Source organism: Heterocephalus glaber, unplaced genomic scaffold, assembly GCF_053883595.1.
Source record: "Heterocephalus glaber isolate CG9 unplaced genomic scaffold, H.glaber_assembly_v1.0 deba00001538, whole genome shotgun sequence".
Lineage (NCBI taxonomy): Eukaryota > Metazoa > Chordata > Mammalia > Rodentia > Bathyergidae > Heterocephalus > Heterocephalus glaber.
The window spans coordinates 37,454,889-37,480,912 of NW_028258333.1; the positions used below are offsets into that span (position 1 = coordinate 37,454,889).

The 26,024-nt window shown below is 41.1% G+C and overlaps 1 protein-coding gene across 1 annotated transcript in view; it reads left to right on the forward strand.

Moving 5' to 3' along the window:
• Il31ra (interleukin 31 receptor A) overlaps positions 1-22,797 on the forward strand; it is a 59,949-nt gene extending 37,152 nt beyond the window's left edge. Inside the window, exons 8-14 of the mRNA XM_013073505.3 lie at positions 3,199-3,381; positions 4,202-4,303; positions 5,127-5,273; positions 7,244-7,384; positions 9,757-9,850; positions 14,301-14,382; positions 15,711-22,797. Of these exons, the coding sequence (XP_012928959.3) occupies positions 3,199-3,381; positions 4,202-4,303; positions 5,127-5,273; positions 7,244-7,384; positions 9,757-9,850; positions 14,301-14,382; positions 15,711-16,181 (1,220 nt within the window). The 3' untranslated portion in view covers positions 16,182-22,797. The remainder of the gene's footprint in view (positions 1-3,198; positions 3,382-4,201; positions 4,304-5,126; positions 5,274-7,243; positions 7,385-9,756; positions 9,851-14,300; positions 14,383-15,710) is intronic.
• The last annotated feature ends 3,227 nt before the right edge of the window (positions 22,798-26,024 follow it).

Genomic DNA, 26,024 nt, shown 5'->3' on the forward strand with positions numbered 1-26,024 from the left:
ATATTCTTTCCCCTGATTTATTTTTCTCTATCAAACTTCGTGTTTTCCCTCATTCAATATGTTTTTTTATTATTTTATCGCCTTTTTCTCCTTTAATAGGATGCCTGTCCCATGAGGGCAGGGAATTTTTTGTTTTGCTTTTCTTTTTTTTCTCTCCTTTTAAAAAATCTAATTTCCAACAGCACCTTGAATAGTATAGAACACTTGGCATAGAGCAGATGTTCAGTAATGAGTTTTCCATAGCCAAGGAATGTGATCTCCAACATGCCACCTCTTTATTTGCTTAGGCATAGACTAGTTCAAGCATTTATACAACCATCTCTAGACTTTGCGGCCTGTCCTCCATTTCTTCTCTTCCTATTAAAACTAACCTACTGCTACCCTCACTTTAGAACTCCTAGATATTCATATTTTGTATTTTGAGCTAAGTTGCTAGTATTTTAATAGTTAGCGCTTAGTAGTTTTCCTTGTGATCCTTAGTTTCTGACATCATAGTTCCTGTCTCTCCAGTATTCTAGTGATAAAGTTTTTGACAAATGCATATATTGCTAGAACTCATGTCTTTTGTTAATCAAGTTACTGGTAAATAGTTTCCCGGTGTGGGCCCAGAATGGTGAGCATTAAGAATAGGTAGTGCATATCTGTACTGCCAATCTCAGCACTCTGGGAGGCTGAGGCAAGAGGATTACAAATTCAGGCCTGTCCTGGGAAATTTAGTGAAACCCTGCTTCAAAACTTTAAAAAATTTGCCAGGGATTTAGCTCAGTGGCTCTGCACCTGCCCTGCAAGCACAAGGTCCTGAGTTTGATCCCCGGTACCAAAAACATTTTTAAAAAAAATTTAAACAAGGACTGGGAGTGTAGCTCAGTGTGAAGGGTCTGGGTTCCTTTCCAAGTACCAAAAAAAAAAAGTGGGGAATGGTGGAAGTATGGGCCTTCCATATAGTTCATTAACCTGTTTTCAAATTGTTGCTGTTTTACAAGGTATCATTAACCATCAGCAAATTACCTAATCTCTCTAATCCTAAACTACTTGTTAAATACAGTGGACCCTTGATTTATGAACTTAATTCATTCCTGAATGCTGGTTGTAACTCAAGTTGGTCAATTGAAGGATCAGATTCCTCTACACAGCCTTCAAAGTCACTCTCCTGTATACGGGCAGATCTCAGTGTCCTTAGAGGGACATTGGCCCAGGATCTCTCAATTAAGCCCACACAGGAAAGGATTTTGTAATGTTCCTTCCAGAACTCTTTAAAGGTTAAATCTGTATCTGAGACCATCTGGAAGCACAAGCAGCCAGCATTTGGGTCATAACTCAAAACTTTGATTGTAAGTTAAAACTAAAATTCCAGTCGTAACCCAAATTGTGCATATGTCAGGCTCCACTTGGAGCTGTTGGGAAGATTAAGTGATATTCTATATGTAAAATGCTCTGTCTAATGTTAATTATTGCTACAGTAGTACTTCAGTTCAGGAACTTAATTCATTCAATGATTTTGGAAGAGATGGCTACATTTGTGTTCATGTGGGAAAGATGGCCATGTAAGTCACAAGAAATTAGTGGTGTTAGCAGTCAAGACACTTCTCCTTTTCCAGGAAGGATCTATTTTCTACCACTCTTGAGAATGTGGTGTAATTGGATTAATTACTCAAAAAGTTCTTGCTAAATGATGGCAGGGTGGCAATTAGTTCATGTTCAGCAGAATGATGATTTGGAAACTTCTCTTTGAGCATGCTTAATGAAACAAGCCCTTCCCCTTTCATGATTGACTTATGGCTTTGTGGCCCCATTCCACATCCCTCACAATCTTCCCACTCTGCAGCACACTTGGCAATTTAGACCTAGCTCCTCCTGCTCCTCGGAGCTTGCAGGTTGGTGAGGAGAAGGAGTATGGAAGCAGGCCTCACTTTAGGTCAGGATTTGCTGGCAAGTCATTAGGAAAGGGCCTCCAGGGAGATCAGAAAAGGAAGTGAAGGAAGCAGGCCAGGCAAGGGCAGGAGGCTTAGACAAAGGTGATATCTTGTCCTGGGATTACTGTAACAAAGTACCATAAACCGGTGGTTTAAAGTAACAGAAATATATTGTTTCATAGTTCTGGTAGTTACAAGTCTAAAATTAAGTTGTTCATTGGGCCATAATCCCTTTAAAGGCTCTAATGTCTTCCTTTCTTCTTCCTGCTTCTAGAGTCTTCAGGTATTCCCTGGCTTTTGACAGCTCCAGTAACTCTAATTTCTGCCTTAGTCTTCATGTTGCCAGCTGCCTGTCTGTCTGTTTGTGTCCAAATTCCCTTTTTCTTATGAGACACACATCATATTGAGTTAAGGGCCCAGAATCATACTTTTATCTGCAATGGCCCTATTTCTAAATAAGGTCATATTCTGTAGGACTAGGATTTTGGAGGGGTGGGATACAACTCATCCTATAAAATACAGTCTGAGATAAAAATATTGGGAAAGGTGGATCCTGTTAGATCCTGCAGGGAGATTATGGAGTGTAAATTACATTTCAGAGTTATCCCAACCGAGTGAAGTAAGAAGGACCCTGAGAGGGTCTAAAAGTCAAGGTAAGGATTCTAATGCTCCAGCAATGATCTTTGGCCTGGACTAACTAAAGATGTTTCAGGCTGTAAGCCCAAGAAAGCAGGAGGGAGAAAGCAGAAGCTCTGCAAATGAGGTGGAATTGATATCCAGGCTCTGTGCTCCTTGCCCTGCCTACTGCAGCTTCATGTATTCTTCATGCCTCAGTTGCCCTGTCTCAGAACTGCCTTTTCAGGTTGACAAACTACATGACCTTGCTTCTAGGACTAGCAGCTAGAGTGTCTCATACAGGCTCACTTTGGGAAACTGACCCACAAATTGTACCTTACAAGGACAAGACTCCTAAATACTAGGACTAGGGGGTGAAACTAAGTGGTAAAGTCATCCTTAGCATGTGCGAGGCCTTAGGTTTGATCCCTAGCACTAAAAAAAAAAAAAAAAAAAAAAAATTAAAAGGCACTTAATCATCAAAACTATTGAGTAAAAAAAAAAAACAAAACAACAGGGATATAGTAAGAGGAGTGGAAACAGCACTGTCAGGGGAGATCCTGAGCTTGGACTTCTCTTTCACAACTCCAGCACTGAATGAGTGCCAGTGTGGTTGGTTCATTTGGGGTGAGTTGGGTAGCTGTGAAGCAATCGTGTTCTCTCCTTTCAGCATTTCAGTGTATCAAGGCTATGCAGGCCTGCCTTGTTCAAGACCAGCTGGTGGTGGAGTGGCAATGTTCCTGTCTGGAGGTAGAAACATGGATGGTTGAATGGTTCCCAGATTTGGACTCAGAGCTCTCTGCCTTTTCCTGGGAATCTGTGTCTCAGGCTAAGAACTGGACAATCCATCAAGGTAGCTAGCATGGAATTGCATATTTCCCTCTTGAAAGATTTGGTTTCATTTTAATTAGTGTTTAAAATCCTTAGCTTTAGTTTCAAAGCTGTAAATGTGTTTAATAGCATTTGACAAGATTGTGTAAACTCAGTAAAGTTCATGCTTCTTGGAATTTCCCAGGAAAAGCTGGCACAGAAAGCTGTGGGTTTCAGGCCAGGTAGAAAACACCATTTTCTAACCCACCATTAGAGAGCCCTTCTAAGATATCTTGATTATCCTAGTAATAACACCAGAGTATAGAGCCCAGGAGTCCTGCTGAGGATACTACCTTCCATTTTGGATGTCTGTTTAAGAGCCGAGCCCCTTTCCGAGGTGACTGATACAGGGAATATAATGGCATCCATATTAAGAAATATACTTAAAAATATATATATATTTATACAGGGATGCAGGCAGGTAGCAGAGCTATAGTTTGTGGTATCTGAGTTCTCCAGGGTGATGTGCTTTACCAGAAGGATTATGTTTTATCCTGCAGTGCCCAAAAGTCATAAAGTCAGTGATGGAGGAGGGTTTGGCTCTCCTTCTGATCCCTTCATGGATGGCTCTGTAATTTTATTGAAGTGCCACAGACTTTAGTTCTAAGAATTAATTAGAAAAATCTTAGAATAAGAATAGAGATTTGAGACCATCCAACCCAACATTCTTATTTTTCAGATGAGGAAACTAGAAAAACAGAATATTTTCCATAAGTCTTAGACCATAACTTGGGCCCCAGCATTTCTTCCACTCTGACATGCTCTGCACTTATGCTAATTTTTCCTTTTTTTTTTTTTTACAGATAAATTAAAACCCTTTTTGTGCTATAACATTTCTGTGTATCCAGTGTTACAAGACCGAGTAGGAGAGCCATATTCCATCCAGGCCTATAGCAAAGAAAGTAGTATGTATGAACAAGGCTCTTAGGGGGAAAACAAACACTGGGCCCTTTCCAACATATAGATAAAGCTGAGAGCCTGTAGCTCATTCACACTTGCTCTAGGCCCCATTTGTCCTGCACTTGCATCTTGTAATGAAGCAAGCATCTTGTCTGAAGCTCTGTATGTTCGACAGTTGGGGTCAGTTTATAGAGTCATTGAATTTCAAAGCTAAGTTGGACATTAAATATTAAATCAAATCCTCTCATTTCATAGATGGAAAGTTGAGGCTGAGAAAGATAAAATAACTTGCCCAAATCCCCAAAGAAACTTAGTATAAATAGAGCTACAACCAGAAATAACATTTAATTAGGACCAACTCAGGGCTTCTACAGAGTTCATCATAAGTTGAACATGTTAAAAATTATTTTAAATTACGTAACAATAAGCAAGGGCTTTTCTGATGAATTGCCCAGACTTTATTTTTATCTATTTGGAAGTTAGCATCTTCCATATTTAACACTGAAAATTATCTCCTACTGTGAAAATGTAGCCTCTAACTGTTTGGCAATAGCTACCCTTTACTTATGTGTATGAAAGAGCTGGGTGCCAGACTTGAGTGAGAGATCTGTAAGAAAGTATTTTTTCTCTAGCCTTTGATATTACTTGTTTATTAAGATGCATGATTGCAGAAAAATATCTCTTGTAACAAATTAATAATTTCCCTACTCAACCCCATATCTTACTTCCACATTGTACTTTTTGTCTGAGAACTGGCAGGGTTTTTGTGAGGAAACATCTGCTGGGCTGTGATTCATTGTTAATCATTTATCTTCCTGTCCTCTCAAGTCCCATTACGAGGTCCCGAAACCAAGGTGGAAAACATTGGTGTGAAGACAGTCACCATCTCATGGAAAGAGATTCCCAAGAAACTGAGAAATGGTTTCATCAGCAACTACACCATATTTTACCAAGCTGAAGGTGGAAAAGAATTCTGTAAGTGTGCTCATAGCCAAGTTGAAAAAAAAAATCCAAACCCCCAGATGGATGATATAGATAGATTTGTCATGAGGTGGTTCCCATGGTGGTGACCTGCAAACTTGGATAAATTACTAGCTTCTTTGAGTCCTTCTGAATATGGGTTCAATAGCACCATCTCTTGGATTTGGGGGTATTAAGTGAAAGTGAAGTGACAGTACCTAAAAATACTGTAGAAATGGGGGAAATTGGTATAATTTGTCCTGGTCAGGACCTGAATGAGTCAACCCCCCAGGTACTGTCTGACTATTATTATTATTATTATTATTATTATTATTATTATTATTGGTACCGGGGATCAAACTCGGGACCTTGTGTTTGCAAGGCAGGCGCTGGAACCACTGAACTACATCCCCGGCCCTGACCATTATTCTTGAGAGAAGTATGCCTGGCTTAAACAGTGGCGTTGGGGTGGAGAAAGACCCTGTTTGATGACATTTACCTTAGCGCAGTGCTCTTTACCGTGATTTCTACTGTCCACTCCCAGGACATTCTTTTTCCTTGAGCTCATCCTAAATTCTGAGCAATGCTTGGTTTCCTGTTTAGACTAAATTTTGTCTTTCTTGAGTAAAACGTTAATAACAAAATTTACTATCTGAGATATTTGAAAATGTGTAATTGAACGGCATTAAGAATATTCACAATGGTGCATAACCCTCTCAACTTTCTTGAACTTTTCGATTCCCACCCTAAATAGAAGCTCTGTAAACTTTATTCAGTCACTCTGCATTCTTCTCTTCCTACAGCCCCTCACAGCCACCAAACTGCTGTGTCCTTGTGGATTGCCTACTCAGGATATTTTATGTAAATATAATCAGGACTGGGGGTAGCTCAGTGGTACAGTGTTTGCCTACCATTGTGAGGTCTTGGGTTCATTCCCTAGAATTGCAAAATAAACGTAAATAGATAAATAAGCATAAATAAATAAATAAAATCATATATGTGGCTTTTGAAGTTCATCTATGTTACAATAAGAATTAGTACTTAATTCCTTTTTATGGCTGAATAGTCCATGTATGCTTTTCCATATGTTGTTCATTCAGTCATCATTTGACAAACCTTTGAACTGTTTTTCAACATTATAGCTCCTATGAATATTGCTTCTATGAACATTGAAGTACAAATATCTGAGTTCCTGATTTCAATTCTTTAGGAGTTTGTACCTAGGAGTGAAAATGGTGGATCATCTTAATATTTCTACTTTAACTTATTGAGACACCACCAAAATGTTTTCCACAATGATTGCCCAATTTTCAGCTCAATGTAAGAGGAGTCCCTTTGTCTGCATCTTTTCCAGGACTCATTTTTTATCTAAAAAGAAACTGTAATTTGTTATCCTGTGGACACAAAGTGGTATCTCACTGATTTACATTTCCCTAACCACTAATAATGTTGAGCATCTGTTCATGTGAGTTTTGGCTATTTGTATATCTTCTTTGGAGGAATGTCTTTTTAATCTCTTTACCCATTTTAAAATTAGGGTTTTTTGGTTGAATTATGATTTTTTTATATATTGTGGACATAAACTCCTTATCAAATGTATGATTTGCAAATATTTTTTCCAATTTTGTGACTTGTCTTCACTTTCTTGATACTGTGTTTTGATGAACAGAAGTTTTTAATTCTAATAAAGTTCAGCTTATCTATATTTTCTTACATTGCTAATGCTTTTGGTACCAAGTTTATGAAATTTAAGGTCATGAAGATTTACTTTATATTGATTTCTAAAAGATTTTATAGTTTTAGCTCTTATATTTAGGTCTTTGATTCACCTTGACATACTAATTTTAAACAGTTCATGGATGAGGGTTGAAGAAAGAGGTGGCCAGTTGGAAATACAGATTTCAGTGCTTTCGTTTTGGTGCTACTGAAGTGCAGTTTTCAGTCTGGCTTGGCTGTGGTATTTGACTTCTGTATTTTTCCTTTAGCCAAGACAGTCAACTCCAGCACCCTACATTATGGCCTGGAGTCTCTGACACGAAAGACCTCTTACACTCTTCAGGTCATGGCCAGCACCAGAGCTGGGGGGAAAAAAGGGGACATGATAAATTTCAAGACATTGTCAATCAGTGAGTATTTCTTTCAAGTGCTGTGTAGCTCTTCTTGGCTCTTACCTTAGGTCAGTCAGAAATGACATTATCCAAACGTAGGGAATGCCAAAGGAGAGGGAAGCACTTAAGTGAGAAAAAGCATCCTGCTTTGTGGCTCATTCACCTTCTGGCAAGGTGAATGGGTAGAGGGGAGCAGGCAAACAGAATTGAATTTAGAAAGATTGATCATTTTGCTTTTCCCTGTGGGCAGCCCCAATTCACCTTTAGGAAGAGGGATCAATTTAATTAATATCAACTTCAATCTCAGCACCAAACCAGCTCCCATGACAAGGCTGTCCCCAAGTTCACAGTCACCAGTTTCTGAATGTCAAAGGTTACTACACAATAAGGCTTTTGGGGGAAAACCTTGGTTGATGAAGGATTGCTGACCTATAGAAGGGACTTAAGTCTGGTCATTAATCTGTGGAATTTCTTGAGAAAAAAGTCATATAACATGTTTAACTCACCAGCTTTTACTTTAAAAATAGTGAGCAAGAAGAATATAATAGATGCATACAACAAATAATGTAAGATATAATAGCTTTGAATGATGACTGGTTAAAGCAGATGTTCAAAGGAGAGGAGATGGAATGAGGAGGGAAATGAAGGAGAAAGAAGGAAGGAGGATGGGAGAACCAGGGAAACTTTATTTTTCCAAGTCCTTGAATGGCATAGATTTGATTTTTAAGGACATACTAAAACTGTTTTAAGAATCAAGCAAACTTTTCAATTACAAATGAAGGAATATTGCCAAGTTTTTCAGTTACTAGTACAAGCTAAAAATTGCTTAAAGTCTTGAAAGCTTTTCATTCTTTACATTCTTAAGGAATGAAATAGCTTATGGCTCTGGAAAATAGGAATAAAGCATGTGCCTTTATGTAGAAAACATGTTCTGTATTTGGAGATGATACTGCCTTCTTGAAACTCTTTTTGATGTTGCTGTTTAAATTCCTTTGGAAAATCACATTGTACTTTCACAACAGTAGAAACAAATTGTTTCAGCTTAGGGGATTTTCTATGAGGATCAAATTGAAGGCAAATCCCACTGTGGAGTCTAGAAATTCATGGATTATAGATCTACAGAAATCTATAGATTGTAGATCACCTCACTTCCATTTGTGATTCTTTCCAGTCTATTCTCTTCACAGCAGTCACAACTTTAAGCCCTAGATACTCTGCTTAAAACCTACCAGTAATTGCCCTTGTATTTTAAATAAAATCCTACCCATGCTTTCTGCATTCATCATCTATACCTTATTAACCTCATTTCCTATCACCATCTACCTTTGTGTTCTCTGATGTATTCATGCTTCAAAGCTTTGCATCTGCCTAGAATCCCTTTTCTCTGTAATTCTTCATGGGAGCCTCCTTCTCATTATTAAGATAAGTTTACATTTCTATTTCTTCTTCTTGTCCTCCTCTTCCTATTCCTCTCTTCCTTCTCTCTTCCTCCTTTCCTTCTCCTTTCTTCTCATCCTTGCCCCCTCTTCTTGCCCTGCTCCTTCTCCTCTTTCTCTCCTTTTTTTGGGGGTGGGGGTTGAGACAGGGTCTCCCTACGTAGTCCAGGCTGCCTCAGAGTTGTGGTAATTCTCCTGCCTCAGCCAAGACCTGGAATTTCAGAACAGGGGTTCAAGATCAGCTCAAATTTTACTTCTTCCTTGGGCAGCCTATCTAAAGTTGTTCACCACTTTCCTGCCTTACCCTGGTTACTCTTTTATTGGTCCGTTTTATCCAAAATAATCTTATATTATTTATTGTCAGAATACTGCCAGAACATAAGCTCCATGTGAATAAAGACCTTATATTTCTTGCCTATTGCTATTTATTTTATTATTAAGAATAGTGTTTAGTAACTAAAAAATGCTCAGTAAGTATTCACTGAATGTGTAAAATTGGAAAATGGCCCTGGAAGACACAATGTCTTTCAATATAAAATGCCTATCTTGTTAGATGACAACTAGATGGGGAGCCACAAACCCCAGAGTTTATTTTAATTAAAAGAAATTGAATTTAATTGAAAAAAACTAGTAAGAAATGTTGCTGAAGCTACTAGCAAAAAAGGTGTAATGTTTGATTTTTTTTAAAGAAAGGAGGAAGGGAAAGGAAAAATGATGAGAAATGGGAAAAATGGAAATAAAGTCTTTGTAAATAGGGAAGGGTGGAGGGGGTAAAGGGAGGGCTAGGAATGGGGAAAAAATAAGAACCAAGATGCATCATGTAAAGGTACAATTCCCAATGAGAAATATAAATGTGTTATATACCTAAAATGTACCAATAAAAGAATTTAAGATTAAAAAAAAAGGAAAGGAGGAACTAAACGTATGATGATTTTTGTTTTCCTTTCCCCAAAGGTGTCTTTGAGATTGTCCTTATAACTTGCCTGGTTGGAGGAGGTCTTCTTATGCTCATCATCTTCACGATGGTTTCTGGTTGCAAAAAACCAAGGTAAGTTTATAGTCATCAGTAGGAGGTGCCTTAAAAATCATGGGCAAAGAGGGATGGAGGTCATCATGGACATTTAGCACAAGAAGGCATTCTACCATGAAGAGAGTATTTATTCCTTTATTAATTTGGTACTGATTTATTGAGATTATTAAAGGCCATGTTCTAATGCAAGTCAATAAATGTAAAAATGTTCAGCATCACTGGTCATCCAAGAGATGCAAATTAAAATGACCCTGAGAATTCATCTCACTCCACAAAGAATGACTATTATCAAGAAATCAATCAATAACAGGACAGGGATTTAGCTCAGTGGTTCCACTGCCTGCCTCTCAAGCGCAAGGTCCTGAGTTCGATCCCCAGTACCAAAAAAAAAAAAAAAGAATAAAAAGAATGTAATTTATTTAAAAAAAGAAATCAACAAATAACAAATGCTGGTGGAGGTGTGGGGGAAAAGGAACCTTTCCCATTGTTGGTAGGAGTATGAATTGGTACAACCAGTATGGAAATTGGTATGGCAATTCCTTAAAAAACTAAAACTAGAGGTTCCATTTGACCCATCTATTCCCCTTCTTGGTATCTTCCTGAAAGAGTTAAAGGCATATATCACAGCAATATACACACACATGTTAATAGCAGCACAATTTGTAAAAACTATATCTTGGAAATAGCCTAAATGCCCATCAACAGATGAATGAATAAAGAAGACATGGTTATTATATACAATGGAGCACTACTCTGACATAAAGAAGGATAAACTGGAGACATTTCTAGGTAAATAGATGGACCTTTAGACCATATTTTTAAGTGAAATAAATTGGACATGCATATTTAAATATCACATTGTTTCTCTTGTGTAAGAAACTGAAAGGGTAAATGAGGACCAAAATGTATAACAGATATTGGGAAGTAGAAAGCAAATGTTCAAATGGGAAGGGGAACAAGGGAGGGGGTAGGGGGACTGAAAGGAAGGGAAAAGATAAAAAAAAAACAGAAGGAAGAAGATGGAAACAAAGCTTTTATAAATAAGGAGGGGAGGAAGAATTAAAGGGAGGGGAGAGGAAGGGGGGAAAAGAAGAATCAAGATTATACTATGTACAGGTCTAAATTCCCTGTGATAAATGTGATCATTATGTATATCAAAAATGTACCAATAAAATTAAAAAAATAAAGTCCATGTTTTGTGGTTCATCAGAATTCAGACCCACACAGCTCTCTACTTTTTGAGACCAGGCAGCATCAGTTGCCCTGGCTTTATGTGCTGCACTTGTCATCTGAGACTAGAGTTGGAGAGAGGCCCTTTCTTTTAGTGTAGACTCTGAAGGGCCCCTGACAGCAGCAAGAGACAGAATAGGGAGCTGTGTACCCTGGAAGTAGAGTGGCAGTCGTATGAAACCATAAACTGCTCCTTGCTTGTGGTGCAGTGTTGGAGGGCTGGCTGGAGGAGCATTTGTCCTGCCTCTACTGGCCAGTGTAGGGAAGGAAGCTGGCCTTCAAGGTCTTCTGTTTCTCCTAGCAGCAAGTCTCATGCTACGCTAATAGTCCTTCCCTTGTGGAGCTCTCTCACTACATTGGACAGTTGTGGGCCTTCTCTGCCAAGCACCTGCACTTTTTTCTTTTCAAGCTAATGTCAACCTCGTTTACCAACTATAGATTGTGACCAAGTCACCAGAATAAATTTTTGTACATTGTTATGGTTTGGGTCTAGATGTACCCGGCCCCCAAGCCTCATGTGGTCATAGGTGGGGATTTTTCAGTGGTGGTTAGAGTGTGTGATGTTGGGATTGATTCATGGTGCAATGCTAGGATCAAGGGCACTAGGATTAAGGGTGTGAGTTCTACCTGCCCTAAGTAGCCTGGATAAGATATAAGGGATAGAAAGAGCCCTTGTTGCTTTGCTACCTTCTGGCTGCCATGAACTGTTTCTCCTTTGCCATACCACCCTACCTTAGAGCCAGCCAATATGGACTGAAACATCTACAGACTGTGAGCTAAATGAATCTTTCCTTCCTTAATTTTGGGCATCAGGTATTTTGTCTTAGCAATGGGAAAAGTAGCTAAGACAGAATTTGGTACCAGAGAAGTGGGGTCATTGCTGTGACTATACCTAACCATGTGGTTCAGGAACCTTTGCGAATGGCTTGTGGAAAGAGTTTGGAAAGGTTTAGAGATGCTGGCTGAAAAAGTAGAGCTGGAACACCTTAGGTGATGGGAAATTCTGGTCAGAGTTCAGAAGACCAGAAGGCTGATAGAAATTCTGCTGCCAAAGACCAGGCACAGGAGGTTTCTGCTGGGAAGAAGGACTGTATTTACTGTTAGACTCCAGAAGATGTGTGGTATGCCTTGGCAAAAAGTTTGTCTGCATTTTTCTCATGTCCAGAAACTGCCTGAGACTAAGATTAAGAGCAGACTGAGATTAAGGGTGGTGGGCTAATTCATCTGGCAGAAGAAATTTCAAGACAGTCTAATATTGAGGTGGTGGCATGGCTACCATTGGGGGCTTTTAGCCAGATTTATGTTGAAAATCAAGAGCAAAGAGCCCAGCAGAATGATTTAAAACATTTTGAGTTTGGCCAGAAAGGAAGCTCCAGTAAAGCTGCAGTCTGCAAAGATGGAACAGAGAAGAAATTGGCTGCTGAAAAGATCTGCAAAAAAAGCCAAGTATTTCAGAAGAAGACAACAGAAAAGATGGCCTGAGGACATCACAAGAACCAACAGGACTCCAGCCTCTGCAGCCTTAGAGTTGCAAAAGTGACAGACTTTGCTTTGAGAAGAGAGCCCCAGAGTACCATGTTCCAGAACGGAGGTGGCCTAGGGAAGTTGTTCCTACAGTAAAGAGAGAAGGAATCCTGGCTACTGCTTCAGCTGGTGGCAGACCTTGGCATCAGCCATGTGGTTCTGGTTTTAGGCAGATGCAGAATACAAGAGTTGTGGAGTCAGGAAGGTTTCCACCCAGATTTCAGAAGAAGGCCTGGAAAGCCAGACAGTGTGCCCCTGAGAGGGGATTGTGTGAAGCTGTGAGTGTGAAGCTGAAGGTACAGTGAACTCAGAAGTTTGGAGAAGCCAGGAACATGGATCGTCTGAGAAAAAATGCAAGGAGGGAGCAGAGTCAGCCCTAGAGAGAAGCCACGGGAGCTACAACCACCATCAGTGCCATAGGAGTGGAGCCACCCAAGCCCTTTGGAGTTTACACCTTGCCACAGATTGCCTCAGATGCTGGACGTGGAACTGCAGGACTTAATGTTTGCCCTGCTGGAGTTTGGACTTGCTTTGCTCCCATTCCTTTGTATCACCCTATTTGTACCTTTTAGAATGGTAGTGTTTATCTTGTGCCATTGCATGTTGGAAGTGTTTGACATTCTTTTCATTTGTACAGGGACTCACAGATAAGAGTTTGCCTTAAATCTTAGAGGAGACTTGGGACGTTTCAGCAATACTGAAACTTAAGATTTTGGCAACTCTTAGAGATGGACTAAATGCCTTTTGTGTAAAGGAATGTAAATGAGTCTTTGGGGTCCAGGGCAGAATGTTATGATTTGGGTCTAGATGTCCCCTACAAAGCCTCATACAGTCATAGGCAGGGGCTTTTTCAGAGGGCCTGAATCTAGAGTGTGTGATGCTGAGATTAAGGGTGAGTGATTACTAAATCAGTACACTGATTGGTTTGTCACTGCCCTGGACCCAGTAGCCTGGATACAATATAAGGGACAGAAAGGCTTGTCTTCTTCCTTGCTTGCTTGCTTTGGTGTCTTCTGCTTGCTATGAACTGGTTCTCCTCTTCAGTGCCCCTCTGCCAAGCCACCCTGTCTTGGAACCAGCCAATTATGGACTGAAACCTCTGCAAACTGTGGGCTAAAAAAACCTTTGCTCCCTTATCTTGTGAGTGTTGGGTATTTGGTATCAGCAATGAGAAAAGTATCTAAAACATACATTATGCACTTGAGTAATCATTCTTAATCTTTAGGATGCAGCAGAATCAGGCCCTAACCTAAGGGTTTCTGATTCAGTGTTCTGGGGTGACACCCTAGAATTTGCATTTCTATAAAGCTCTCATTGATGCTAGTGCTGCAGATTGGGAACCAAGGGATGGGTAGTTTGTAGGGCTAAGTGTTCCCTCTCCCATAGGCTAAATCTCAAAGGAGTGGCACTGTGAGTGATAGTGTAGTGTCCAGCATCAGGACCAGGTGTGGAGATGTAGGGGTGGAGAAAGAAAGTAGGAACAGCTTCGCATGGAGAGGGCTTTCCTGCCATCACATCCCTTAGATAACTCTCAACTTCACCCCTAAACTACTTCACTTTTCCTATGTCTATCAGGAGACAGGGAGCTTGCCCTTATTTTACAGAGATCCATATAATTCCCTTTAGCAGACCTCACTGATTTGGTTTAGCCACTCAGTACATGTCAAATGCTTCCCAGACTCACCTCCTGTCTTAAAATTTTATCTCTTATTAGCAAGTTGACTCAACTATGTTGGCCTGATGTCCCCAACCCTGCTGAAAGTAGTATAGCCACATGGCTTGGAGCTGATTTCAAGGTAAACACTGCTGTTTTTATTGAGGAGATCATTATGTTGACTGGTTATGGGAGGTGGACGATGTAGATGGAAATGAAGAAGAGTTGAGGACTTAGCTTTTCTCAAGATTTGCATTTAAAAAAAGCCTCAAGATTGAAAAGTCCCAGGGAACAACTGGCAGGACAGATGGAATCAGCCTTTTTGGAGTGATTTTGACCTCATGCTTTGGACAACAGGGAAGAGCTTCACCAGGCTCAGGAGAACTTGAGTGTTCCCAGCCTGGAACTGGTTCTATAAAGGATGCTGTGGAAGGGAGACGCCAGCCCTACCTTTATTAACCTGACCATCTGTCAGAGAGCAAGAAGGCCTGGCTGTAAGATCTGAGACCATTTAAAAAGCAGCAAGAGCAAATTAATTTAGAGAACACCTAGGACCCTAAGGTGTTGCTGATGGGCAGGCAGTGGAAAGGCTGCCTTGAATTGTTTTCTAATCAAGGAAGTTGGGGTCAAACCTCATGTACTTGGCACTGGGGTTTTCTGGTGTGTTATCTTTAAATAGAAACTCTTTTTCATAAGTTTTTATGGAAACTGTTGTGGAATTTCTAAGGTGTAATTTCTTGCTTAAGTATAAATAAGCCCAGTCAAATATTGTATAACTTTTAAATTCTTGTTATTGAAAGATTATTTCCAGTATTTTTAATATGAGAATTTTAAATATTAGTCCTTATTTCAGTGCAGAAGTCCTTTTTTTTTAAAAAAAAAAAAAAAAGAAAGGGCATTTTTGCTACAATGGACTTTATTTCCTTCTCTCCCTCATCAGTTTTGTATTACCTTCTTCACTTTCTTACTTAGTAAAAGCTATTTAGAGAGTAAATGAATTCATGGGTGATATTATCTCATGAATAAAATGCTTTTGAATAACTTGTAGGCCAGGCTTCTACAAGAAGCACTGAATACTCACCCACTATACATCAGGCACTGAGCTAGGCCTGAGGATGCAAAGATGCCAGACACTGCCTCTGTCATGGGATCAGCTTTGACTCCCGGAGGTATTGGGTAGTTTTGCCATTATGGTTGTAGTCTCTCTCTCTCTTTCTTTTTTGGTGGTGTTGTTATTGTTGTTGTGTTTTTGTTTTGAGACAGAGTCTTGCTACATGGTTTAGTCTGGTCCTGAAGTGACTGTATTCCAGGCTGGCCTTAAACTCAAGGTGACCCTCCTGCCTCTACCTCTTGGGCTCTGGGATTCAAGGCCAGCCTGAACTACGTAGCAAGACTCTATCTAAAAAAAAATAAATAAAACCCCCAAATCTAAAAATAAATGACCATTGGGCTGTCCTATTTTTTTCCTAGAATAAAGTAAATCTGAAGGAGTTTGATGACTCTGTGAACACAGAAGACAGGATCCTAAAATTGTGTTCTGCTCCTACTGACCTCATTGACAAATTGGTGGTGAACTTTGGGAATTTTCTGGAAGAGGCTTCCATAGAGGTAGCTGGAAAAAGTCAGGAAAACATTTTGGGAGTAGAAAAGAATGAATATGTGACTGCTCCCTATGGATCTGACTGTCCCCAAGGGAAGAGTTTTGAGGAGCCCCTGGCTTTAACTGAGAATCCTCTCAGAAAATCTCAACACCTATATTCGGGAATGGCAGAAGAGATCTGCTCAGGAGCCAAAGAAGAACTTCCCTCTTCTGGTCAAAGTATAGGACCAGGCCATATCTGTGGAGACAGAGCACAAAATCCATATTTGAAAAATTCAGTGACAACCAGAGAGTTTCTTATGCTTGAAAAACTTCCAGATCATACCAAGAGAGAAGTCTAAATGCCTCCACGGTGTAGACCCCGGGAATTTCAATTGGATGACTCTTAACTGGAAAAAATACCATGATTTAGCAAGAGGTGCTTCTTCATCTCCTTCCCCATTCGGGCTGAGTTAAAGAACATCTCCCTTGCCCTGAGCTGCTTGTTGAGCCTGGCTTTCAAAAACGCAAACATGTGCTGGAAAGAAGGGACACTAGAAGTCTGAGTGATTTGGAGGGGAAAAGCCATTTCTTTTCTTTTGTTCAGATAATAAGCTCTTGCTGAGGTTTCCTAACACACTGACTTTGAAGAAAGGATCTAGGTTCTGAACTCAAAGTACCCTGACATACCTGGTCTTCCTCAGGAATGGAGTGATGGTCGCAGCCTTTGCTGGGGACACCCTCAGAGTTCCAGGAGGAACTGTGCCCCCAGGAACGCTTACTGACAGTTCTTTGGTTGGCACTTGGCCATCTGGTGAGAACCTCGGCTTTGCCCCTTCCTCCCAAGTAACCCTGAAATCTTACTCTTGTCAATAGAGGTGGCAGGAAGTACAGTTGTCTTTCCCAAAGGTATACCTGAGGCTCCTCATTGTCTTTGCTAAATCTCAAGCATCTGCAACACCCCACCAAGGACTCTAGGTTTTGTTTTGTTGTTTTTTTTGTCAGTGCTACAGATTGAACCAGGGCATCATGCATTTAGGTAGGTGGTCTACCATTGAGCTACACTTCCAGCCCTTTACCCCTGGTTTGTAGTGCATTAACTGCTAAAAACCAAGGAATGAGAGAAGGTTTCAGTACACTGGGAGTGGACTCCCAGGCTGGGCAGCAGGTCTGTCCCATCTGCAGGTCATTTCCCAGCTCTTGCTGCCCTTGTGCTGGGAGTAGAAAGGCACCAGACCTGGAAGTCTGGTGTATGGCCACTAACCCTTCACACTGGCTCGGAGCCCAGGAATGCTTACTGAATACACCTTTAAAAGGCCTCTTCTCAGCAGGAGCTGAGCAGGGACAAGGAATGGGTTATGATTAACAACTCTGCTGCTTTATTGCAAGGACTTCTGCTTTTTTGCTCCAGTAATAGTGAACCTTTGGGAAAAGTGCTGATCACAGGATCATTTGCTGAGATCCTGGGAGCTGTATGGCTGTCACTCAGCTCCCACCATGACCCCAGTGTGGGAGGAGCCTGGTGACATCAAGTTGGATGAAGTAATGAGTGAAGGGCCCTAGATGCTATAAACCAAGCATTTCCAGCCAAAAAAGCTGGTTGAATTTTTTTTCTAGGAGAATTTAAGAAGTTAGTACTTAGAAGGTTGCACACACCTGAACTTCATGGCCACAAAATCAGGTGTGCAAAAATATCACTTTACCTTCTTATAACTGAATTTATAATTTATAGCTAAAATTAATTATTTCAAAATAATGGCCACCCAGCTTGGTGATTTCTGAGTTCTTTGACTTTGTAATTTAGTCACAGTTGGGACTAGTTTTCCTTGAGATAAATTCTGAGGGTGTTCAATGGAGCACCACCCACGGGCCAGGGCTGGCCACTTAGTAGTGTCCTCTGGGATCCTGTATTTGTCCAGCCATGGTTTTGTTGGTGGTCTTGTGTATGTGCCTATAGCCCCACCTGTCTCTATTTGGACACTTCCCACTCTCCTTGGCTGTGTTCTTACTGGGGGCACAGGAAAGTGTGACTGTTCTCCCAAAGCTCTCTCCCACCTCATCAGGTCTCAAGAGACTGTAGTCCCCTCCCAGGACTCATCACCCTGGTTTACAGAACAGTGACTGCTGATAAATCAGGACATGAGGGAGGCCCAAGGCAGGACATTGGGGAATAGGACCCTGGGGACTCTGGGTCACCCTTCTATCCCTTTGTTCTGCTCCTAGTTCAGGAGTAGAAAGAGCCCCTCCCCTGCAAAGTGATACTACAGATCCCATGGCTGCCCTGCTATCTGCTCTCAGCCCTACTGCTGTGGCTCGGGCACTTCTGGGCTGCTTCTGCCCAGGGTTCCCCCGGTGCCCTTGTCCACACTTCACTTTGGATTTGTGAACTTGCGGAGAAGATTCTATCCTTTCCTCCTGTCTTGGTCTGGAGTGGGGAGGGAAGGAGAGGTTACTCCCTGCCATCACTACCCGCCCCCCCCGACCTTGACCTTCTGTCCAACTGTAGCTGAGGGAATCTTCTCAAATTCTGTGGGAGGTGGATGGAGAGGGAAGAGCCTCAAATGAGTCTTGCCACTTGTTTTCTTTTTTTTTTAGTCTTTCCACTTGTATCTGTCTCACACTGGATGAAGCTAAAATCAAAGTATCTGGTGCCTGCGTGTAGAGTAGGGTTCCAAATGGCTCCTGTAAGTGGGTTTCAGAGATGCCAGTGTTATGCTTCTGGCTCCCTTCCTGGCTACCTTCTACAAAGTCATCAAAGCTGGCTTAGTCATCTGTTGGGCACTTTGCAGATGCAACTTGGCCCTTCTCTCTTTCTTCTTCCCTATTCTCACTTCTTGCCTCTTGTCTTCTGCTGCTTTTCCTGCCACTCCCAGGATTTCTCAGCTTTTCAAATCTTCCTATTCTCCCTTTTCTCTCCTCTCCCACTTCCCATCTGTTCACCATTGGCCCTATTTGTTTTTGCTGCTTTTGAGTGGTAGGGATGTTGTAGGCCTCTACTTCATCTCAGGTAGGCCCCGAGGTGGTCTCTTAGGAGCCAGTCTGAGGACAGTTTTCCCATTCTAGGGCCACATGCTGAGCTATTGAGGGGTGAAGGCCTCCATGCTGGGAAGCCACTGGTGATTTTCTCTTCTGGACCAACTCACTGGGTGTTCCCACTCTCAGTGTCCTGGAATGACTCTGTGGCCAGAGAAGACCATCTGTGTGTTCTGTTTTCTGTCAAAGAGACCTAATGAGGACACAAATATGACTTGTATTTTAGCAAACATTAAAAAAACAGACAAAATTTCCATTAGAGTTTTCTAGGGCTCTGGGAACCATGTCAATAGCTATGTTAGTGGCCTTTCTTTCATGATAACAGAAAAACTTGAAAGAATGACCTAGGAAACAATCTGTGTTAAAAAAAAAAAAAAAAAAAGCAAAGCTGCTTTCTGGAGGTAGCAGTGTAAGCACACCGCGTGGGGGTTTTGGAAGAGGCTACAGATGGACATGTGAGAAAGGAAAAGCTCCTAGCATGGATTCCTCCACTTTCCCTGTTGTTCCTCAAGGTCCAGCCACCAAAGTCTCACCTGTCTTCTTCCCCAGGAATGCCCTTAGTTACTGCTGCTGTGAGCACTGTGTTGCCCAGGGTCTCACACTGCAGCCCTCCAGCCAAATCCTGCCCCTGTGTTTGTAGGGCTATGAGCTAACAATGATACAAATGTTTTTTAAATGGTTGGAAACAAAATAAAAAAATATCTTGTGACGTGAAGGCACATGAAATTCAAATTTTAGTGTCCACAAATCAAGCTTCATTGGAACCAAGCCACACTCATTATTCAACACATCAACAATGGCTGCTTCCCCCAACAAAGGCAGAATTGAGTAGTTGCAATAGAGACTGTTGCTCCCACAGAGGCCCCTTGCAGAAAGTTTGTGGACACCTACAGTATGTCATACATGTGAGGCTCAGACTGCTTTATGTTTTAACTTTTAATTAGCTCCTAGTTAAAAACAAATCAAGATATGCCATTTCTGGATCTCCAGCTAAATAAGGATGCTGCTCTTAGAAGGGCACAGATTCTCTGGCTTGCCCCAGTCCTCATCACTTCCTGCTCCCTGCCCATAGCTGAGGTGGCAAGTAGGCCCCTGTTTATCACTTCCACCAGTGGTTCTCAACTAAGGTGACTTTGTCCTTCAATCTCCAACTCACACTTATGGCGATACCTGGACATATTTTGATTCCTGCAAGTAGGAGGGCAGGCGCTACTGGCATCTAGTGGTTAGAAGCCAGCAGTGCTGATGACTCTTCCTACAGTGTGCAGACTAGCTCTCACCAGTAAGAATGATCCTGAAATAGGCCTACAATGTCAGCGGTGCCACAGTTGTTGACTAATTTCTGCCTTCAACGCCCACTGCATTCACATTCCATAGATAAATCTAGTTCTTTCCTTAAATGCCAATTATTAATATCATTCTGCATTCATGGTGTAATCTACTTGTGCTGATACATATCTTCACCTACTTGCAAGTCATGTATTGAATCTGTTGTGTTTCTCCCTTATTTTCACATTCTATTTCACATCTAAAATTCATGCATGAACATAGTGCAGAACATTTTGAATAGTCACATGACTGTTCTGTGCTTGCATGTTGTGGTTTGCTTAGACTGCCTGAGTTTATACAATTGTTACAAACATCTTGCTAATATAGAGAGTAATTGTAATATACATTTTTATATAAAATTTTCTTTTCCCACTTTTGACCTGTCTCCATGGGGCTGTTTCCAAAAGTGAATTGTAGGTCGTGATTTTATGGTTATTGTCACTTCTTACATAACTGCACCCCAGCAAAGGCTACCCTGATTTTACAGGATCATCAGAGATATCAGGAATCTTCTGTTCTTTTCTGCTGATAAGCAGCTGTTCACTGCTGCAGTTGATTTTGCCCTATTTTTTAAATGTAAATGTTAATTATTGACAAGGCCTATCTGTAATCAGAGTGTGAGGCGATGCTGGTGTCTTGCCTTCTTGTTGTGGGGTCCAGAAGGGTGGAGGATGACAAAAAATATCAGTAGTCCTCTTTCCCTCTCACATGTGACTAGACACTGCAGCCAGAGGGAGAGTTTGCTCAGGTGTGCAGACAGCCCAGACGTGCTGGGAGAGCCCAGAGGCCACACTTGCCATCTGGACTAGCTCCCTGCAGAGCAGTTCCAGGCAGATGCTGCCCTGTGCTGATGAGGAGCACGTGGGAAGCAGCAAGGGGAAGGATGAAGGAGAGGGCAAACTCTGCAGTCAGCAGGCTCCTGCAGTTGCTCAAGGGAAGTCAGATGCCTGTGCTACAGATTTCCTTTTTAGGAATGGAATTCTCTCTTCCTGCTCAACTTCAACATATGTGTGGGACAAAATGCCAGAAGGATTTCCTGAGGCCTAGACTTTAAAATGAAAATGTGCAAGCCAGAAGGGGTGTGCAGAGTATTCTGAGTGATCATAGCAACAAAGAAGACTGAACCTGAGTCCCAGTCACCTGTTGGTATAATACCTGGTGCATGTACATGGAAAGGGTGTGATATTGAGGATGAAACCAAGGTCATTATGATGCGAATAGCCTTTAGAATGCTTTATTGTAAATGCATTTCTATTTAACCTTTAGATAATAAAGCTATAATACCATTTTGATGCAATGCTATACTTCTCTTTTAAAATTTTACCTACTCAAACGTTTAAAATGTCAGTATGTCAGATCAAGGGAGTCTGGTGGTTATGCAAAGAGCCACAGGTGACCAGAACTCACCAGGTCATGACCACCTCTCCAACACCTGAGCTCTCTTCTTCCTGTTCCTTGGGTTCCCTCCAGGACTCACCTCACTGCCTTGAGCAGGTGATGTTTCCACCTCACCAAATTTGTGCTACTGGCTCATCTTTCTTGTTCTTTCAGGCCACATTCCTGAAGAGGTCTCGGGGTGGCAGGTGGCCCTGTTCCTTCCTTGTGCCCCACCCCTTACCTGCCAATTCAACTTCTTCTTGTCTTCGATGACTTCCCCTCAGCTTCTAAACATACTCACTTGGAAAGAGAAGAAAGAACTCCCTGGCTGTCCATCTCCCTCTGGCCGCCTGTCAACCCTCTCTGGACGAGGCTGTGGTTTATGAATAGAGTGGTACCCATCCTGGGTAGCAGCTTCTTCAGGTGGCTGAACATTACCCTGCTCCTTTTTTGGTAGAAAATCCCATTGCTTGTGGGAATTTAGCTCAGTGGTTCCTCCACCTGCCCTGAAAGCACAAGGACCCAAGTTCGATCCCTGGTACCAAAAAAAAAAAAAAAAGAAAGAAAGATAATCACATTGCTCAAACTTCCTAGAGGCATACAGAACAAGCACTTGAGACGAGACAATTTTAGGACAAGGAACAAAGATACCAGAACAAACTAAGTATTCAGATAAAAGACAAATACCACCCCTCATTGTTCCAGAAGAAACCCTAGAGCAGGTGATATTTTGCACATTACCCAGGCCATTTTTGTTCACTACTGAGGTGTTCAAAAGCCACCAGTTCAACAGCACTTCTTTGTCAGGCACTGTGCTAAGAGCTTTGCTGTATTATCCAGCAATCCTCATGGCCTGGCTGTGAGGCAGGTATCAGTTACAGACAAGGAAACTGAGCTTAGAGGGGCTAAGTGATGTGGCCAAGGTCTGAAACAGGAAAGTGATTGGAACGCAGGCTGCTGGGTTCCTCATACTGTTCTCCCTCTGATTAATAATCAAGATGGCAGTGGAATAACTTTGGTTGACCATAATTCATTCAATATTTCAAAACAGCTAGTAAGGAGGATTTTGAATGTTCCCAACACACAAGAAAGCTAAATGTCTGAAGTGATGGATATGCTAGTTACCCTGAGCTGACAATAACACATTGTATATGAGGTATGATAGAAAAATACAATGAATGTTTAAATTTTAAAAATCATTATAATAAAAGACACATCATTATAAACTCCCTCAAAATACTCCCCCCCTCATTTCAAACATACTTATCTTATCCTTCTTGCCACTTTTTCTCTCTTTAAAAACATTTAAAAAATTATTTTTTTTTTTTTTTTTTTTTTGATACACGGTCTCACAATGTAGCCCAGGCTGGCTTTGAACTTGTGGCAAGCCAGGCTCTCTGGCCACTTTCTGAAGCAGTTCTAGAAATCCTCTGTGAATGTCTTTAGCTGTGCTGTTAAGGCTGCCTTTGATAATTAATGACTGGTCCCAAAGAAATTCTTTCCAGGTTCTTGGTATCCTGAACAAAGGATTGAACAAGACACACTGAAAAAGTATTGAGGATTTATTTACTGAAAGTGAAAAAGAAATATGCTCTGCAGAATGAGAGCAGGCTCCTGAGGAGGTTCACAGAGGCCATGAGATTAATGATGGGAATCTTTTGTATTTCCTGTTCCTAGATTTCTTTTTCCTGAGGCAAACAAGGCATTTGGGATGGTTGTCCCATCAACAACTCACTTGGCCTGACATCGATCTAAACTATCTTATCAAAGGTCTCACCAGATGTAAATGAAGAATTAAAGACAGCACTTTCTGGTTGGTCCAGCAAGTCCCACCTACAGGGTTCAGGAACTTGTACAGTCATCCTGGATTCTGTGTTCTGTGCCTGTGTCCTGAGTCTCCTCGATTGATGCACCACACCCACCTCCTGCCTCACCTTGATATTTTGAATCAGTTTGAAACATTTATCTGTCATGGACATTTTGACTCTGGGGACAAGCCAGAAGTCTCAGTGTCCAATCTGGTGAATAAGATGGATTAGGGTACACTGTAATGTCTTTCCGAGCTTGCCTTTCTGCTGAATGGGACTCAGCAGCTGCATTCAGTTTTTGATCAAACCTCATAAAGGGGAGTATTGTGAGAGGCATTAATGGTTATGTGTCTTTTACTTTAATAAATTTTCTTAACAATTTAAACATTCACTATATATTTTGATCACCCCTTGTACATTGAAATGCCACACTGTACCCTGTAACTATGTACAATTACTATCTGTCAAGAAGAAGAACAGAAAGGGAAGGGAAGGAAGAAAACAGATGACTGGAGGTCAGAGAGAGAGGAGGGGAGTCTTGGAGGTGTGGAGGGCATTTGAAGTTCTCTTCATGGTGGGGCATGTAGACCCTTCTCTAATCCCCAGGTGACTGCCAGGACCCCTGAGATTGGCTTTAGAGGCAAAGGTTCTAAGAGAAATGCTTGTTTCAGGAGGGCAGAGGAAGTAGGGGCATGTGTATGTTTATGGCATAGAGTTAAGAAGGGACTTTGAGCTTCAGGGTGGGCTTGGGGTGACTGCAGATGCAAGAAGAGGTGTTCTGTTAGGGTGCAGATTCTATGGCCATCCATAGAGCTTGGACAGAACAAAAAAAGATCTGATAGAAGGACAGCTTTGACTTGATGTTGGAATGGATATCACATTTGACTTTACTCTTTCCATTTCTTCCCTATCCCTTTCGTTTCCTTCCTAATCCTTCTGTCCACTTCTCTTTAACCCCTCTTCTCATTCCTTCCAATCTGTTTTCCACAATTTATTTCTCAGACTCCTCTTGACTAACCTGCTCTTGAATCTGAGAACTCCCAGTGGACAACTCATCCACAAATTCTCCACCTTCCACATTCAGGCTTCAGTTGCATGGATATCACGGTTCTCTAACCTCCAGCTCTACTTTCTTTTTCTTTTTAAAAAAAAAATATATTTATTGGTACATTTTAGGTATAAAATACATTTACATTTATCATTGGGTGTTTGTACCAGAACATGATGCATCTTAGTTTTTATTTTTTCTCCCATTACCTGTGCACCCTTCACTCCCTCCACACTTCCATATCTACACAGAGTCTGATTCCATTTTTTTCTCATAATTTTTTTCTTTCCCTTCTTCCCTTTCCCCTTTCCCTTCCACTATCCCCAAACCCTTGGACCTTTTCTTATTTCAAATTAACAATTATTCATTTTAATCATTTTCATCCTTATTTACACTTTCAGTTTCTCACACCAGAGAAACTATTCGGTATTTACACATGTGTATCCTATTTATTTCACTTAAGAGTATGGCCTCAATATGCATCCATTTAGCTATAAATGTCTCTAGTTTCTCATTCTTTATGGCTGAGTAGTACTCCACTTTATAAAAAAACCACATCTTCTTTATCCAGTTTCCAGTCGATGGGCACTTGGGCTGTTTCCAAGCTTTAGCTATTACAAACTGTGCCGCTATAAACATAGGTGCACATATATCACTGTGGTATGATTCTTTTAATTCTATGGGGAAGATTCTCAGTAGGGGAATAGCTGGGTCAAATGGGACCTATAGTCCTAGTTCTTTGAGGTATCGCCATACTGATTTCCACAGTGGTTGCACCAATCTACATTCCCACCAAGAATGGTGAAGGGTTCCTTTCTCTCCACACCTCTGCCAGCATTTGTTATTGGTTGATTTCTTGATAGCAGCCATTCTTTCTGGAGTGAAGTGGAATCTCAGTGTTGTTTTCATCTGCATCTCTCAAATGACCAGTGATGTTGAACATTTTTTCATGTATTTACTTGCTGTTTTTACTTCTTTGTCTGAGAAATGTCTGTTCATTTCGGATGCCCAATTTTGAACTGGGTCTTTGAATTTGGGTGGTCTGATTTTTTTCAGTTCTTTATATATTCTTGATAGTAGACCTTTGTCTGAGCTACAGCTGGTAAATATTTCTTCCCACATTGTAAGTTGTCTCTTAGCTCTGTTGGTAGTTTCTCTTGCAGTGCAGAAGCTTTTTAATATGATGAGATCCCAGTTGTTGATTCTTTGTGCTAGCTCCCGTGCTATTGAAGATTTGTTCACAAAGTCTTTTCCCATGCCAATGTCATCAAGAGTTCTACCTAACTTATCTTCCAGCAAGTTTAATGTTTCTGATTTAATATTTAGATCTTTAATCCACTTCGATCTTAGTTTAGTGCATGGTGATAGGTATGGATCTAGTTTTAATTTCTGACAGGTTGACATCCAGTTTTTCCAACACAATTTATTAAATAGGCTATCTTTCCTCCAGTGAGGGTGGTTGGCTCCTTTGTCAAAGATGAGGTGACTGAGTATGTCTGGAGTTGTTTCTGCATCTTCTAATCTATTCCACTGATCTTTGGGTCTGTTTCTTTGCCAGTACCAGGCTGATTTTATCACAGTAGCTTTGTAGTATAGTTTCAAGTTGGGGA